Source organism: Mytilus edulis, chromosome 3 (genome assembly GCF_963676685.1).
Source record: "Mytilus edulis chromosome 3, xbMytEdul2.2, whole genome shotgun sequence".
Classification (NCBI taxonomy): Eukaryota; Metazoa; Mollusca; class Bivalvia; order Mytilida; family Mytilidae; genus Mytilus; species Mytilus edulis.
The window spans coordinates 83,543,606-83,562,271 of NC_092346.1; the positions used below are offsets into that span (position 1 = coordinate 83,543,606).

At 31.9% G+C, this 18,666-nt stretch overlaps 2 protein-coding genes across 3 annotated transcripts; both read right to left on the reverse strand.

The window, feature by feature from the left end:
• Nucleotides 1-1,127: 1,127 nt before the first annotated feature.
• LOC139517623 (uncharacterized) lies at nt 1,128-18,465 on the reverse strand. Of its 2 annotated transcripts, XM_071308866.1 has the most exons (6): nt 18,315-18,465; nt 13,850-13,930; nt 12,515-12,595; nt 6,291-6,486; nt 3,791-4,264; nt 1,128-3,594 (listed from the first exon to the last, which is right to left on the reverse strand). In XM_071308866.1, the coding sequence occupies exons 2-6, from the start codon at nt 13,864-13,866 to the stop codon at nt 3,118-3,120; spliced, it is 1,245 nt and encodes a 414-aa protein (XP_071164967.1). In that variant the 5' UTR covers nt 13,867-13,930; nt 18,315-18,465; the 3' UTR covers nt 1,128-3,117. The 2 variants fall into 2 exon arrangements, with proteins under 2 accessions (XP_071164967.1, XP_071164968.1); XM_071308867.1 differs by lacking the exon at nt 12,515-12,595.
• LOC139515459 (actin-binding Rho-activating protein-like) lies at nt 17,596-18,054 on the reverse strand. The gene has a single exon (XM_071305030.1). The coding sequence runs from the start codon at nt 18,052-18,054 to the stop codon at nt 17,596-17,598; it is 459 nt and encodes a 152-aa protein (XP_071161131.1).
• Nucleotides 18,466-18,666: the final 201 nt, after the last annotated feature.

Below are 18,666 nucleotides of genomic sequence, written 5' to 3' on the forward strand. Positions count from 1 at the left end.
TGTGTATAGATAAAGATGCTTAAAGCCTTTGTGTTTCCAATGTATTGATTAACTTAGAGATAAATATAAGTAAGAGTTATAAATACGCATTAACAACATCAGTGATAGTACGTGTTTGAAATCACTCTTTGACTGATAAGCAAAAAAATTCTCAACGGTATTTTATTTTGTTCACAAAGATGTTATAAATATTTTCATCGTGACTTGAGTGAATGTTTGAACCCTTGTCTTGTTAATCATTTACCAGTCGTAAATAGTAATGGACAACGGGAACCAAACTTGTACCAACACGGAACGAGAAACACTTATGAACCACAGCAACAAACTACAACCACTGAACATCAGGCTCCAGATGATTAAGGACAGCTGCAAACAAATGCAGCAGGTTTGAACGTTTTATCTGGCGCCATTATTTACCCTAACCTGAGACAGTGGTGTTTTGTTTTGTTTTGTTTTTTGTTTTTTGTTTTTTTTAGGGGGAGGGGTCTCCTGTCACATTATGAAATGGGACCGCTATATCTTATATTTTATAATCCCGATGGTACGACAAACCCCAATGACCATTTCTAGCTGAAGTGCGATGGTGGCTTCGCGACTCTACCTTGTTAATGACTTGTCGAAGTTCGTTGGTGGTAACGCTGAAGTGCGATTGATTACATAAACCATTTTTTTCAATGTTTTCAATGTTCGAATGTTGACGATAGTGTCCATTGCACTTCCGAGTCCTACATATATACTGCGAGTTTGCTTTTTACCTTAGACATTATCAGGATTAAATGGGGAAAGAACTGAGAGCCATTGTGTAATGGTCTGCGCATCGGGCTACAATTACAAAAGTTTCTGGTTTCACTGATTCTATAAAACTAGTTCACATGTAAAGGTCGAAAGTTCTGAGTCAAACCTGATGTTGTCTTTATTAACGACTTGATGTTTGTGTTGGTCCTTTGCAGAATCGAGCATTCGTGTTGGAGGTTGAAAGTTTCTGTTTATTCACATTTTTTTTTCATTCATGCTATTTATATCATGATATATGATGTACATTTACTGTTTGTTGACATTTCAATGTCTTGTATATCTATCTTAAGGTGCTTGACAAACCAGTACCATAGTCAGAAAAAGATCAAACATATAACACAATGTTTTAATTTGTTAGAAAATACACGAGACAGAAAGAAAATAATAACAATCTAGCATGAGACAAATGTTACAATTTTTTAAAACAAAAACAAATATATATAATTTCAAATAGCATCAAAATTTGAAATATCAAACATTTTTAGCAAAATATTTAAATTTCGATTAACACTATATGTTGTGTTATATACATACATGATTATCAAAAGAGATCAGATTGCCCACTTGGCATTCGTGAATTTCAATACAAATATAAAACAATTAAAAACGTTTTAAAATCATGCGAAGAACAAATTGACAGGAGTCTGTCCCCCTTAACACAACTATTTCATGACGAGTACTCCCATATTTCTTTAAATAACATGAAATATTTTATTTGCAATAAAGTAAGTCCCGAAAACTTTTTTGACATTCCATTCAGAATTCAACACATCTGTCATCACACTCAAAAACAAACTGGACAGAGGTTTTCCTACTCACTTGCAACTGGATTGAAACCTTTAAAAATGTGACTGAGGATTTAAGTTCATAGTAAAATTAGGTCAATAGTAGGTCAACCAAAATTCAATCTGTAATGTCTGGTGATGATAGTTTAGAAAATAATCTACAAGAAAATGAAACAACAGAAGGAGAACTGCAATGTTGATACAAATTATTTACTAACCAAAGAGTCGGTATTAGTTAGGTCAGACACGAAACTCGCTGGCAACTTAAAGAACTACATACAATTTAGCTAAAGAATGGTAAAAGGGACGCTAAAATATATATAACAGCTTCTTTATCACTCGACGAAATCTATTTCTGGAAATTGCAATGTCAGCAAAATCGCAAAATGCCTATTTGAGTATTTAAAAGCAACGACAAACTCTCTCCTTGAAATAGTGAGAGAAAGGACATTTTACTAAATACCCTTTTCACTTAACAAAGCAAAGCAAATAAAAATGTAATCTTGATGCATCTATTTTAGGATATTAATGTTTATTTTGATTTAATGATTTCTGAATATATTATACATTTCTTGATTTTTTCAAATACACAGGGCAATTATCAGGGATCCTTTTACAGCTCCAAAACATTCCGCATAACATATGTGTTCTACAAGGCTTAGAAAGCATGCATACAAAATCAGACGTTTTACACATGAGATAAATGATAACACTTGTACATGTAATTACCTTTAACATATGTTAAATCAGACATTTTACACATGAGATGCATAATGATATAACTGCCAGTTAGACAACTATCCGACAGAGGCTTAGTGTAGATGTTAGTAACTATATATAGGTGGATATACAATCTTCAACAATGAAACAAAACCCATAACCGCAGTTACTGACAGCTATTTCAATGCCAAAATAAAAAATGACAAAAAATATGTATTCATGACAAAATATCAATAAGTACACATCCAATGGATTTAGTATAGAGATGTCATAAAAAGTATAATAAAACCTTAGTTTTGCCGAAATATAAGTACAGACAAGATGTAGGACTGTAGGTGTCAATAACTTTATATAGCAATACATAATGTATTCATCAATTGAAATAAATATAAAATGTGTATTATGGAAGGCGTATTGCTATTAAATATTAAATACAGAAGAACGATTTGATGACGAATTCCGTACATTTAACTGGTCAGTTCAAAATGGCATCAACAGAACTTTGTGCTGGAATATTTCTATCCTCATATAAATGTCTAATCCTGTTATACGTATAAAAAAAGATAATAATAAAAATAAAATTTGCCTCCATGCACTGACCCTATTATTGCAAACTGAGATGTTGTAATTGCTATTATGAAGCTGGTAATAAAAAACAATGTAAATTTATATACATGTACATATAACGACTCAAAAACTTTCCAAAATACAACTTTTTATATATGACAATAAAATGGAACTTTAAAAAAAATGTAAATCGTATAAAAAATATGAATTTACAACTTTGCAACGAAACACATAAACGAGATTGTGGTTTCTATTCTAATAGTTCTGGAACATTAAACAATCTGATAACTTCTTCTTCATCCTGTCTCTGATATAACATCTCACCATTGAAGTGTAACAAACCCCGTTTTCTTGCTCTGATAAGAATACCTACAACTTTGTTCGATATAGCAACATACGTTTGGAAAAGTTTCCTGAAAGTGATGGTCACCGTTCCGTCATCCTGTAGTTCACCATTTTCGGCAATCATTAAACAAAGTTCTCCGATTTCTTTCACAACATGTTTATGTGCTTTTATGCCGCGCTTTTCCGTCTTAGAACCTTTTGGGGGTCGTCCGTATTCCGGGTGATCCGTAGGTAAGACAACTCTTACTTTAGGTCCTTTCCATTCTTTGTCTGGGTTTATTACCATCTTGTCAAAGTGGTCATCTTCCAATTTCTGCCACATGGCAGCCCGATTGGCAACTCCTGAATCGTATATGTATTGTGTCATTTCGTTTGGATCAACCTGAAATTAAAAGAATTTTTATAAAAAGTAACAACGAAATATTGTCTAATTTTCAAATGTAGAAAAGCAAATTAAAAAAAAATCATGCCCCAGATTGTTTGGACCTATCATTTTTACAGTCATACAACTGCAATTATGCCATTTATAACAATCATATATATACAAATTTACTACTGGAATCATTTGGCATAATTACCTGATCTCTCATTTGTCGAATCTGTCTTGGTGTCTTCCAATTTCTTTCTACATCGGAGGATGTACTGCGTATATTTGGTTTTTTGCTTTCATCATCACGATTCTGCCAGTAGGCTGCTCTGTCACCAACATCCTTTATCAGCACAACATTGTCTCTTCTCTGGTGAGGTTTTGACAAACCACTTTTGAACTTTTCCTCAAAAGCATTACAAAAATCTGCACCACCATGACGACCATTTGTTTCATTGACTTTGAACTGTTTGCCGCTGTCACTGGTCGTATGACCTTTAGTATTAAAATAAACGTTTCCTTGAAAATCTTTGGTGACATCCTTAATATCTTTCCTAGCATTATAACCAGCTTTATTGTTTTCGCCTATGCCTTCATTCATTGCGTATCCATTTCTTTTAGCAAGATCCATCCCAACAGCCGCTTGTCTGGACAAGACGTAATCATCATATGCTGTGTCGGCATCCTAAAATTGATTTTTAAAAAAAGTAGTATCGTTTTTTTTAATATATGGGTCATTTTCAAAAAATGTCGAATTTTGAAATTGAAAAAATTATTAAAAGTTACTTATTCAAACAACCCTCTACATAAGCAAATCATAACAAACAGTACTTTAAGAACAACATATTAAAAGATGCAATCTTAATGATGTCATACAAGAATATGTTATAACATTTTTTGATCGGTGGTACATTATTTTGTCTATCCTGTTACCATTTTCAAAAGAAATTTTGGGTTATTAAGAAAAGGTTAAGATAAAATGTTAAGCTTGTTTTACGTAGATAATTAGATGGTTTTCAAGAGAATAAACTTCTATATATATTCATTCTGTAATATAATAGATAATTTGCCAATTTTCCAGGTTGTACTGAAAAATGCCTCTAAAAATTGGTTTTCAAAGGTTGTAAAAATTAGCACCAGTAATGCAAGTCTAAGATAGCAATTTATATTGTTCGGCATTTTTTCACCCTTTCAAATAAACCCAACATCAAGTAAATCCCTCATAAGTTAGTTTACTTTTCTCTATATTTCATTGGTAACAGGAACGTACGTTTCTGATATATTACTATATAAAAGTCTATCCTGTTACCTTTTTGTCTATCCTGTTACCGATATCAGTATTGCACCTGCGAATGCTTAATTGGAAAGATTAAGACGTTATAACCTGAAGATGTCTTCAAACAACGAAATATTTCATTCGTTTTGCACCTATATGTTAAGATAAAAAAATTAACAACGTTTTTGTCTACAATTGTCTATGCTGTTACTGTAACCATAGCAACCATAGTAACAGGATAGACATAACAGGATAGACAAATTTCTTCGTTTTTGATTGCTGTTGTGAAATAACTACTCCCTTTGGAGAAGTGATTATGTTTTTCTATTGTGAATTTGGTTTCCAACACGTTATTGCACTTTTTACAAATATACTGTTGGTGTATTTAATCAAAATTGGTGGTAACAGCATAGACATAAAAAAAAGTACGCTATATTTTTTTCACTAAATGTCTTGAAATTTCTTTTCTCTACACTGTCGTTCAAGAAACGAGGCGTTTTAAATGTAAAGATTACTTTGCACTTTTGAAATCAACACTGACTGATTCAATATTCATAGGGAGATTAATTTCACGGCTGATATAAGTAGCGGTAACAGGAAAGACATGAACCTCCTGTACGCAGATTCAATTTAGTTTGTAGATAATATGTTACTTACAGTGATATAGAAGCTACGAATTTTCGTTAGAATAATATTTAACGTTCTTAAAAAGTCCCTTTTGTAGATAGCAAGGCGATCAGAAAATCGCAAAAAAATCATTTGAAATGTGTTTTTCTGACACTGTACGCAGACAAATACCCCCAAAATGGGTCTTAAATGCAGTTTAATCTTATCAAAATAGATGTAAGGTGTGTTTATTATTAATGTTCTGAATCACAAATCCGACAAGCTTTCATTTAAACCATTACAACTGAAATTTCCATTAGAAATAAAAAAGTTAGCATGGGTGTACTGAAAATTCGACATTTTTTGAAAACGACCCATATGACAATGATATACAGTTTTCACTCCGAATATCAAGAAGTCTGGTACAGACACACATTACCGAAAAACAATTTTGCAATAAAATCTCATTTATGGCACAGTCAAACAAACAAACAAAAAACAGTGCATGGTAATAATGGCTTGTAAAAACAAATATAGGAACATGCCAAGATAAGCCATATATACACAAAAATGTAATCTAGTGGAAAATCTGTGAAAGATTAAACATGTCCTTTGAAAGCTGGTCATAAACTTACTAGTTATTGTAACGAATCTGAAGGTCGAAATCGAACTTCTTGCTGTCAATAGTGTGCATGCTTGATAATTAAAACATTTTTTTCAGAATGAATCATAAGTTCCTTTTATGAATATTTGTTTCGATAAATTTATAATAAATAAATATAATTCTTCTGTAAAAACATGCATTTCCTTACTCCTCTGTAATACTTACATCTCCAACGTCATCCTCAGCAGAGAGAATGTTGAAATCTTTCAGATATCCTGTACTCTTTGGCCTAGGCATAGAGGCCTTTTTCTTCCTGATCTGCCAGGCTGGCAAAGTCGATCGTGTTTCTTTGTTTTTCATGGCATCTATGCCATAAAAATTCAATTTTTCGATCTCTATTCCTCTTGGAATATCTGTTGTTCTACAAAAGTTGTTCTTGACTATAATTCTTGTTATCGTTCTTTACAAATAATATACTGGAAGTTTTTTTTTTAAAGTGGCGAATGACTCATAAAAACAGAGAAAGGGGTTTATAAATATGTTTCAAAAAGTAATTTCTCTCTTCTTACTAACCATAACTCTTTACATGTTGTTTGCCATGGTGGATAGTCATATTAAGTTATGAATTGGCGTTCTCGTCAACATTTTGTAAGAGACTTAACTTATTATTTTGAAAAGGTATAGTCCTGAAGAATATCGCCAAAAAAAATATTCCTTCAAAATTACATATTCCTTTACTAGATTTTTAAAAAATACACCATTTTTAAAAGATTAAAATAAAATAACCAAGTTGAGCTTCATATTTGCGCGCATCATCATTTTAGATGAAACATAGGTAAATAAAAAAATACTCATAATAAATATGTCGTAAGCGCTTAAGGCAAACAGGTAAGTGAAAAAGAGAACACTCAAGTATTTGGTGGAGCAGTTCTTATAATATCAGAATGAAGGATTTGTTTTTCTGAAAGTAAATTTATGTAGCCGTGCATTGTTCAAATCAAATTTAGTATGATCTTAGTTTCATAGATATGCAAGTAACATTATCGACGGGCTATATATATCATTATGGATGAATCACTACAATTTTTTAACCTACAGTATAAAAATAACATTTCTGGTTGTTTTCAAATTTAACAAGCATAGTTTGTGTGATACTTAAAATAAAACAAATTTTTTTGTGGTCTGAGTTAGGCATGCAAATCATTGAACAAAGCAAACATACACAGTGCACGGCCGACACTCGGCTAACCGAGAGATTGGTCGGTTAATCTATATTGAGTATGCGGCTATATCGGCAGTGAGTCTGTTAATCGGGTTGGCTAAAGTCTGTTAATCAGGTGTTATCGAGAAAATCATTGAAAACTCAGAATGTTTCATTGTATAACCTTTTAAATATATGTTTATCATAAAAAATATTTATGTCTGACAAAACTATTCAATGTACTGAATCCAGTGGTGTAATTATTATTTTTCTAGCTTCTATGTACGATCTATAAAATGAAAAGGCAAATTACTCATCAGTAAATTTATACACATTTTACACACACAAAATGTACACAAAATGACACTTGGGTTGAATTTACTTGCATGCACTATTTTGAACATCGAAAAAAGACAGGCATTATGAGTGTTAACCAAATTGATATCATTTTGTGAAAAATCTACACGAAAATCTGTATTTTGGTGACATAAATCAATCTTTATTAAAAACCTGGTCTGTTAATGGGTCGGATGTATAAAACCCGGTCTGTTAATTAGTCTGTTAAGAGTTATGAATGACAATAAAAGTATATTTTTATTACTTTATGGTGTGTTCATTTGGTAGGCTCAAGACGAGCGGCTAAAATATACGGAAACAACACTTGAGCAATGGAACATAAAATATATACGGAAACAAAACATGAGCAATGGAATATAAAATATACGGAACAAAACACATGAACAATAACAATGTAGGCAATGGATATTTAAAATTGATAAAAATGGTTTCAAAAAGTGTTAAATTAAAGTAAAATTGATTTTATCCGAGAATGGTCGCATATATCATGTGGATTCTGTTTAATTGTCATGAATGACACCAATTTGTCATCTACATTGGTAACCAGTATATAAATCAGAGATTAACGTCGTAATGTAACTAATTTAATATAAAACATCAGTATATTGGGATGCCTAAATATAAAGAATAGAGAAAGAATAATTGGTAAGATATATAAAATGTAGAGAAAAGTAACATAACCATTTAAAGAATACAGAAATAAACAACACCCCCCAATCCGTACCCTCATGGTATACACGAGAATCTGGATGGAGATACAGAATACAAAATAAAAGATAAGGACAGTAGAGAGTGATGCATTGCTAAAAAAGAGAAGAAAACAAATTGTTTAAGAATAAAGACATGAAACCCCCCTGGGTGTTGAAACAGTAACGGATTGCGATGTACTCATATTGGTGACAAATGCTTGACGTTTACATGTGGACACCTGCAGTTCTCCTCTGCACACATGTAGAAAAGGAACTAAACGGAATAAAATGAATTAAATTTTAATACAACCAAATGTAGCTGCATTCGCTCCTTTCCATTTACTTCTTTAGAATGATTTGTAAACAACAGATGATTAAGTAATACAAGAAAAAAAAACAATTGGATGATGCTGAGGAATTAGGATTAAGGTGGTACCGAACACTTTCACTAAAATCAATGTGGTTCGTTTAATTTGGATAAAATTTTGACAAAGTATTTAATTTAAACCTTTAACAGAAATATAAAAATTTCAAAAAATTTGAACCAACCGTTTTGTCAGAAAAATTAACTGGTTATATAGCAGTTTGACAAACACCAATTTTGATCTTCGAGAAGCTTATTATTCCCTTTACAACACAACGTAATTAAAACGTATCACTGACTTTACAGAGTTATCTCCCTGTAGTGTTGGGTACCACCTAAACGTCCAGTGACAAATGTCATGTGCATATGAAAACGACAACACGTTATATATGTACCCTGTGTTGTATTAGAAAGACACGTTCAATCGGATTTGAGAACATGCTACTTTGAGCAGACACAAAAATTAAGGCTGATTGAAATCGTTAATAATAAATTCATGCATATTCCAGCGACCAACCAGATCACGCTATATTGAAGTGACACACTCTTGAGTAAAATGCAAAGAAAGTCAAAATAAAAATGCTTTTACTGGAAGGATAGTGTTGCATCGTATTATTATTTTTTGTCGAGCCTTCGACTTTAGTCGAAAAAGCGATCCTAAGCGATCCTACATTCCGTCGTCGTCGGCGGCGTCCACAAATATTCACTCTAAGATAGTATCCAGAAGTAAATTTTGTACAAATAAAATTCCATTTTTTCCGTATTTTACTTATAAATCATGGACTTAGTTTGTTCTACGGGGAAACATTACATTCACTCTGTGGTTAAAGTTTTTAAAGTTTTAATAACTTTCTTAAACTATCCTTAGTTTGTACCAAACATGGACAGAAGTTTGTTTATGATCATAAGATAGTATCGAGAAGTAAATTTTGTAATTAAGTAAATCCATTTTTTTCCGTATTTTACTTTTGAATGGACTTAGTTTTTCTGCGGGGAAACATTACATTCACTTTGTGGTTAAAAATTTAAAAAATTTAATAACTTTCTTAAACTATCCTGGGTTTGTACCAAACTTGGACAGAAGCTTATTTATGATCATAAGATAGTATCCAGAAGTAAATATTGTAAAAAGATAACTCCATTTATTCTGTATTTTACTTTTAAATGGACTTAGATTTTCTTCCAGTTAACATTACATACAGTCTGCAGTTAAAGTTTTCAAAACATTTATTAGATTCATTCACTATCCTAAATTTTTACTAAACTTGGACAGAAGCTTCTTACAATCATAAGATAGTATCAAGAGGAATATTTTTATTGATTTTTTTCCTCATTTTTGTTGAGCCTGCGATTTACAGCAAAAGTAGGCGAGACACTGGGTTCCGCGGAACCCTTACAATATTTTTTTTACTCAAGAACATCTCATTTTTAACATTTTCAATGGGAAAATATAAAGGTAGCACAACTATTTTCGTGGCTAAATAACTCTTAACTGACACAATTTCAATTGCCCAACCCATTAACAGACTTTATTCACATAATTTTCACTAAAACGTGGTATTACTCACGTTATATTACAATTATGAAATATTTACTAATGTCAATTTATATTTAAGAACCAAAGTAGTATTTTGTGTCTTTTAAATACTATCTAAAATTGTTTGTTTCGCCTTTTATTAAAAAAATTGCTATGCGTGTAATCATAAATACTACATACTTGCGCGACGCCTTTTACTTTTACTGAAAACTGCGCAGACTATGAAATGTTTTTAAAGGTGGAAAATGTTCTTTGATAGATATCATTTTGTCAGACACTTTTCTTTTTTTGATTTAATTCTTATAATATGCCAAAAATCTGTATATTTGATCGAGTTTAACATTAAATTGTGCGTTTTACTCTTAACAGACGTATAGCCAACCCGATTAACAGACCCACTGCCGATATAGCCGCATACTCAATATAGATTAACCGACCAATCTCTCGGTTAGCCGAGTGTCGGCCGTGCAGTGGCAGACTTGTGAACAATATATCTCCCTCACAATTAGAACTCTTCAATTTTGGAACGTATATACAGCTATTGAAAACGTTCTGATAGTTTTGATACACAAATATTATCCCGGGACTATTTTGATGCTAATTAATACGATGTGTGGTATAGAAAAATCTATATTATATACACTTCATTGTATACGTTCAACAGATGTTTTCTGTTGTGGTTTACTAAAGCCTTGCAGTCGTGACTGACTTAGTTGTCATAAAGATTTTGGCTGATACAGAACAATTGCCGTTGAATGTATTTTACAGTTTACATATATTTACTACTAAGTCTATAATAAAAGCAGAGTTATCATTCAGTATTGTCATTTTCTCTTAAATAGATCTATAACAAATGAAAAGAACAGCATATTATTTATGAGTTTGGATGTCCCTCTGGTTTCTTTCGCCCCTCTTTTATTTACACCATGGGTAAAATAAGTTTCTGTTACTATGATAAACCTAGAGGCTCTAAAGAAATCCTCATCATTGTGATCTATTGAATAAAATTCGTGACAAAAATCCTTTTTATTGATAATTTTTTAATTCTGCTTAGTTTTCTGTTTACAATTTCATTCTATCTTCTTTTTGCCCTACACACAATACAGGCCAAGTTAACAAAATGTCATTAAGGGCAATGACTCCTATAAAAAGTTTGCTGAAAAAAATAAACAACGAAAATTAGATAACAATATTATGGCTTTAAATTTAATTTTTGGTACATTTTGAGACAGTCTGAGTTAACGCTTTCGAAAATATTACGTCTTAGAATGCATAAGATTTTAAAACAGAGAATTGCTATGTATACTTATATAACAAGAACTGATATTCCGTGGGTGGACGTAAATAAGACCAGATAACTTCAAGAAAACTACCATAACTACAAGCTACAAGCATCCGCACTTTCAAAACATGGCAACTTCAAACAAGCGTTCGTGTGCCATAGTTTGGTCGTGCAAACAAATAGCGAAAATTTTAACACACAAGTGCATGATTCGAAACGACCTAAGGTCATTGGTATATATTTTTTTTTCCAAAAGTATAAATATCTTACAGTTTGAGACACCGTGCTATTTTTCAAGCTACCAGTCGTTTACAATTGCCCAAATATGCAGATTGTTTCTGAAAATAAACACTTTTTTTTTCTGTTAGAAAGAATTTAGAAATGGAATTTTAAAAGATAGGTATCAAATATGCTTTAATTATAATAAAAAAGAAACTGGTATCACCGACCTTTTCTTGATACAATAAAAAATGAAAATTTCCGTTTCATTCCTTATAGTTACGTATTTTACTGTTTGAGTTATCTTCCCTTAAACTGGTAAGTTGACAGTTTGGTTCTAACAAACACAAATATTTGATATTTGACAAATCAGTCTAAATAATGCAATGAGTACTTGTTTTTGCGTCTTTATCATATCGAATAGTCTAATCCATTAATTGTCAATCTGTCTCAAAATTTGAAGATTTAAGTAAAGAACTAGACCTATTAAGAACTGCCATATTACTATCCAGGATGTTTTCCATTATTAATTTTAACTTGAATATATGTATGCACAAAGTAACAATTTTTTATTTTGAAAGTTTCCCGTTACAGTAAGGGGTCTTAGTGATCGATAACTTAATTGGAAACTTGTTTCAAGAAAAATTATCTTGCATATCACCCTAGAAATTCGTTTGCCAAAAGATCTTTAGCTTCTTAATGAAAATTCGTTTTTTTTCTTAATTTTTTTATTATCAATATGCAGCAAATGCATTGTTGCATACATGCTTAGCAATAAAGCCAAGCAATCTTGTTCTTACGTCTGCTGAGCTTGAACCAGTGGTGAGTACAATTGGTTCTCAGAATCGGATCCCAACCCTTGTTTGATTTTCTTGAAAATCCTGTATAACATTCAACAATATTCTTACATAAATTATATCATAACACAAACAATGAACTAGACGAATGATTATGATTCTTCTATCGATAATATTCTTGTGTTTTGTCGCTGATAAAAAATACATCGCATAATAGATAATAAGACGATCACTAGTTCAACAATTAATCATCATCAACAAGAATTGGCACACTCGCCTGGTATATATTTTATAATTTTCTGAAGGTTAATAACCTTAATACATAGGTCAGGGTCATTTAATCATCCGATGCGTATGTACTTCTTAAAATATATTGAACGGCAATTATTGTAAAAAAAAAGTATCTCAGGAAAAGTATGAAATACAGATGGAGGATAGGTCATGGCCATATGAAATCTATCAGAAATATATACACACCAATCAATTAATGCATATACCGAAATATTATTGATCAGTCATACAGAATTATCGAAGATAACAATGATTTGTCGATACGAATTATTCATCAAAGATTATCCTGCTTCACATTAATTAGAGTGGGTGTTCATTATGTAATCCTTTATGATGAATATACATCTATTATATATACTATTTACCTAATAATAATTATGATATGTTTCAGTTTGGCATAAATGACATATGGTTTGTGGTTCAAATATAAGATCAGTTTTGTTGCAAGTGAAACGTATACCGGTCAATGCTATTTCTTAAAACTATTTTTCCCTACGGCCCTTACATTCTTAAACAAGTAAAAGTCTATAATTAAAAAGTCGACAACTGACAACTGACAAAATAAAATCTGCTAAACGTTAAAAACTATCTAACATAAATCGCCATTGGGTATTTACCCGCTATTAGCATCAAATAAATATAGGACGAATATATAAATAAATTATGAATTATAACACAAAGTTTAAACAAGAGTGTATCATATTAGGGAGCTACCATTTGATTTTTAGGGGGGGGGGGGGGGGGGGCTAGGATGAAAAATATTGTCCTGCATTTTTTTTTAGCTGTAATCTCTGTCCTGCCTTTTTATTTTTCACTCTATTCGGTCCTGCCTTTTTTTTTTAGTTTATCCTGACTTTTTTTTACCTAAATTGTCGTCCTGACTTTTTTTTTGCAAGTGTCACATTCTGCCTTTTTTTTTTACTCAAAACTCCTGTCCTGCCTATTTTTTTTTTCTAATTTCATCCTAGTCCCCATAAAAATCAAATGGTAACTCCCTTAATCCACATATCAGCATAATTTCAACTACATGTATCTTATGGTTCAAACCTCTTTCCAGTCTTCATAGCTTATTTGTTCCTGTCTTTTGTTCTCTTTCCTTTATGATTATGATGTCCCTTTTATTGGTACCTTAAAAGAAATGCAGTGTAAAATTCTGAGTGGTACAAATTTACTCTTAAAATGTCGGATTTTTCTGCAGTTTTTCACTATTATGGGTTATTTTGTTACATCTCGTGACAAATATTGTTTATAGTACAAGTTATAGGACAACATGTCGAAACTAAAGCCACTTATCTAGCTGTTTTGGATTATGTTGGTACAATGTTACAAACAAATGGGTTTAAAATATATGAACCACAAGCCTGTCTTAATGATCGTTTTTTGCTAGACAAAGTTTGTCTATTAATTATAATTTTATAAATTAAAGACAAAAATGGAAAAAAAGTTGGTAAACACCGTATTTTTAGAGACCATGAACTCTTGCAAGGAGTCGATCTGCTATTTCAATCATAATGACCTATTTGTACCTCTTGTGTTGCAGATCATTTTTTGCTGTTTTGTCGTTTTCAAGATATTCGGGATGCATAACATTTGCTCAGAAATCAAAATCCGGTAAAGAAAACAACACATTTAAGGAGTCGATTGTCGACTTTGTCAATATTGACTCATTTTAGATCTTATATTTCTTTTCTGATATTTTCTATATTCAAAAGAAGCACAATCCAAAAATATGGGCGGAATTAAATCCTGTAAAGTGTCGACTGAGATTTCGATCCTGTTGAGATATTGAAAATATTGTGTTGCTGATCAATTTTGTTATAAAGGGTTTTTAACCATATCTTTTATAGTTTTAAAGATAATTGCTATAAAACTAAATACGAGCAAAAAAATGTAGAAGTCGTCTGACACTTTCGACCATTTTATCTTATTTGTAGATCTTAAAAATTCTGCCGATCATTTTAACTGTTTATAGATTATGATAGTTTTGTCCGAATTGCAAAAAAAAAAAAAATATGCGTAGTTGCTCACCATTTGCTATAATATTCGCCAAAACGCAAAAATGGGTAAACAAATCGCCAAAATGTATAATTAAGGATTGACACACAATTTCGCTATGCCATGTTGATTTGTTTGCAGATCCATTGATACATAAACCTGTGTTTATATATATCTATGGTAGATCATAACTTTCAGATCATTTTTTTTCTGTGTACAGTTCTTTCTATCAAATACATTTTTAAACACAAAAAGAAAAGAAAAAAGAAAGGAAAAGAAATGGGCATATTCACCAATGAAGGGCAATAACATCTACAAGGAGTCAACATACCATTTAGAACATGTTCGTATGTACATATTTTACATGTAAATATAGATTTCAAGTACCTGTTTTTAGCCAAGAACGCAAAAAAATAAGTTTACATCGTCTTTTGTAGGCACCTGTCCTAAGTCAGGAACATGCAGTTCAATAGATGTCGTTCGTTGGTGTGCATGGTTCATTAGTGTTTCTCGTTTCTTGTTTTCATATATAGATTAGACCGGTGGTTTTCCTGATTGAATGGTCAAGATAACACTTGTCATTTCGGGGGCCCTTTATAGCTTGCTGTTCGATCGTTGTGAGCCAAGGCTCCTGGTTGAAGACCGTACTTTGGCCTATAATGGTTTACTTTTACAAATTGTGACTTGGAATGAGGGATTGGGTTGTCTGATAGCCACTCATATCACATCTTTTCATATCTAAATACCTCCTATAACTGACCGAAAGTAAGTGAAACTATAAAATATAAAAGACCACAAAGCACCAAACAAGGACAAATTACAACAGAGCCCGACTATTTTTGCATGCTAAATGTATGACAAAAACTTTAAAAGATACCTCATATAATTTATAAGATATAGTATATAGATTATAAGATATTTTACATAATTCATAAGATATATCTTATACGGTATTCTTAATAAGAGATCTCATATAGTTAACAAGATATCTCATATAATTTATAAATAGCTCATATATTTTTTGATAAAGGAATATAAGATATCTTGTATACACAATATTTATAAGATATCTTAGAAACTATACAAGATATCTTATAAAACATACATATTCTTTATATGATAACTTATATTCTTTAGAAGATATCGTATAATAAAAGATACATGTAGATACTTTATATAAGATATCTTACAAACCTTCCAAGATATCTTTAATATAAAGTGTTTACGATAGTCTATAACACATCTTCTACAATTTATCTTTATATATATATATTCTAAAATTGGTTGAGATATACTATAGAGTCTATAAAATATCTTATCAAGTTTATAAAATATCTTATAAACAATATTATATGAGATATCTTATAAATCATATAACGGGGAAGAGTAGGACTAAGATAGACTAAGAGAAAAGAATCTGAAATGTTATTTTTTTTTTACCTCATTTTACATATTTAAACATATCCGAGTGCTTACTTATCATTAAAACATGTCAAATATATGCTACCCAACTACAATGTGGAAAATAACTAGAGGCTCTTTAGTGTCGCTCACCTTGGTCTATGTGAATATTAAACAAAGGACACAGATGGATTCATGATAAAATTGTGTTTTGGTGATGGTGATGTGATTGCAGATCTTACTTTACTGAACATTCTTCCTGCTTACAATTATCTCTATCTATAATGAACTTGGTCCAGTAGGTACAGTTGAAAATATTTTGTAGAAATTTACATATTCATGAAAATTGTTAAAAATTGACTATAAAGGGCAATAACTCCTTAAGAGGTCAATTGACCAGTTGTGTCATGTTGACTTATTTTTTGGTCTTACTTTGCTGTACATTATTGCTGTTTACAGTTTATCTCTATCTATAATAATATTCAAGATAACCAAAAGCTGCAATTTTTTACCAATTCAGGGGCAGCAACCCAACAATGGGTTGCTTAAATGGTCTGAAAATTTCAGGGCATATTTATCTTCACCTAATGAACAATTTTATTCATGTCAGCTTTGCTCTAAATGCTTTGTTTTCAGAGATATGAGCCATAAAATGCATTTTACTTTATGTACTATTTTTAGCCATGTCGGCCATCTTGTTTCGCAGGCGGGGTCATCAGACACATTTTTAAAACTAGATACCCTAGTGATGATTGTGGTCACGTTTGGATAAATTTGGCCCAGTAGTTTCAGAGGAGAAGATTTTTGTAAAAGTTGACGACGACGACGGACGCCAAGTGATGAGAAAAGCTCACTTGGCCCTTCGGGCCCGGTGAGCTAAAAAGGGGTTCATGGCTCAAGCGGCCTATGCATTAATCATTCTGAACACGGATTTATGTAGGGATTTGACGGGAAAAATTAATTAACGCCTATGATGTCGATGTTTTTAAAAACTTGTTTTTAATATAAAAGAGATTTTGAACACATAAATGTCTACAATAAAAGTTTGATTTGAATTTGAATTAAAGTAAACGCACGTCAAAATCAAATACGGAATACGCTTGTTATAATTCTTCTGACAGTTAGTCTACATTCGTTCACATTAGTCATTAAATTTACGATAAGTCTTTCCGATCGACTTATAGCTTTGGTCATCCAGAACTAAGATTCGTGATATACTAACAACGTCTACAGAGTCATAGTTTGACAAAGGGAGTGCAGGTGACCTATAATCCCACTGCCCTGTAGTGCTACACTCTGATGTTCTTAAAACGGGTCCACGGTATATATATGTCACTTAATTTGCACATATAGTCCCATACGGCTCCTTTTCTGGTAAATAGTCACAAAAACAAACACTACGGTCTTTCTGGTAAAGTCCTTAATGTTATAACTTTTTCTTCATCCCGTCCTTGATACAACATTTCTCCTTCAAATTCCACAAATTTATATTTTCTAGCTCTAAGTAATGTACCCACTAAGTTATTAGATATCATCAGGAAAGTTTCAAATAGTTCACCAAAAGTAATGTTATAACTTCCATCTTCTTGTTGTTTTCCCAAGTCATAAATGACATAACAAAGACTAATTACTTCACGACTACTTTGTTCACCTGCCTGTTTCCCTCTGAATTCAGTTTGTGATCCTGATACGGGGCGTCCATAGTTTTCGTCGTCTTTTGACAATTTCTGGCGATGTGATGCTCCCTCCCAATCAGAGAATGGGTTGATAAGTTGTTTCTCCTTGTGGTCGTCTGCTCGTTTTTGCCACATCTGCACTCGATTTGTCAAAGGCTGTTCATCCATTTCTTGTTCCATAATTACCTGAAACAGTTCTTGGTATTACTTGACTCCAAAACGAATTGTCTTATCAAATCACCCACTTAAATTCTATTGAAAACTTTCTGCGTCTTGATATTGTTAAATAATACAGTCAGTAAAAATAGAAGATCAGAATGCACACGTCAGATATATTATATTGATTATGTTTGCCTTTTTATAAATAACTTTAACGAGTATATTCACTGAACGTTGATATTGAGACCTGCAAAGGTTATTACTTTAAATAGTTTACATACCACGAAACTTGGTGTAGTATTCCGTCCAAAGTAAATTATTTGCGAAACTCCTGGAAATTATCAATGGAATTAAACACCCACTTCTTTTTTTCAGATACAGCTGATCGTTCTTAAAGCACAACACGCGCATACCACGTGCATTTTGGTAATTACACGATTATTACATAGCAGGTAATTACCTGACATTGCCAGTAGAATCCAGTTCGTATTTACACAAGACATAAGAAACCAAAATTCATTTTCATAATTTGGTGTCTACGGGTAAATATTTCGAGGAATATAAGCAGTGGCGGATCCAGAGGGGGGTTCCGGGGGTCCGCACCCCCCCCTTTATTTTGGCCGATCAATGCAT

Bases quoted from the DNA above. Each gene is read 5' to 3' on its own strand.
- LOC139517623 (XM_071308866.1), bottom strand. The intron at 6,487-12,514 runs GTAAGAACAAGA...CAACTTTTGTAG, and splicing joins CTGGTTCAAGCTCAGCAGAC to AACAACAGATATTCCAAGAG. The intron at 4,265-6,290 runs GTAAGTATTACA...AATCAATTTTAG, and splicing joins CTGAGGATGACGTTGGAGAT to GATGCCGACACAGCATATGA.
- LOC139515459 (XM_071305030.1), bottom strand. From the start codon at position 18,054: ATGGAACAAGAAATGGATGAACAGCCTTTGACAAATCGAGTGCAGATG.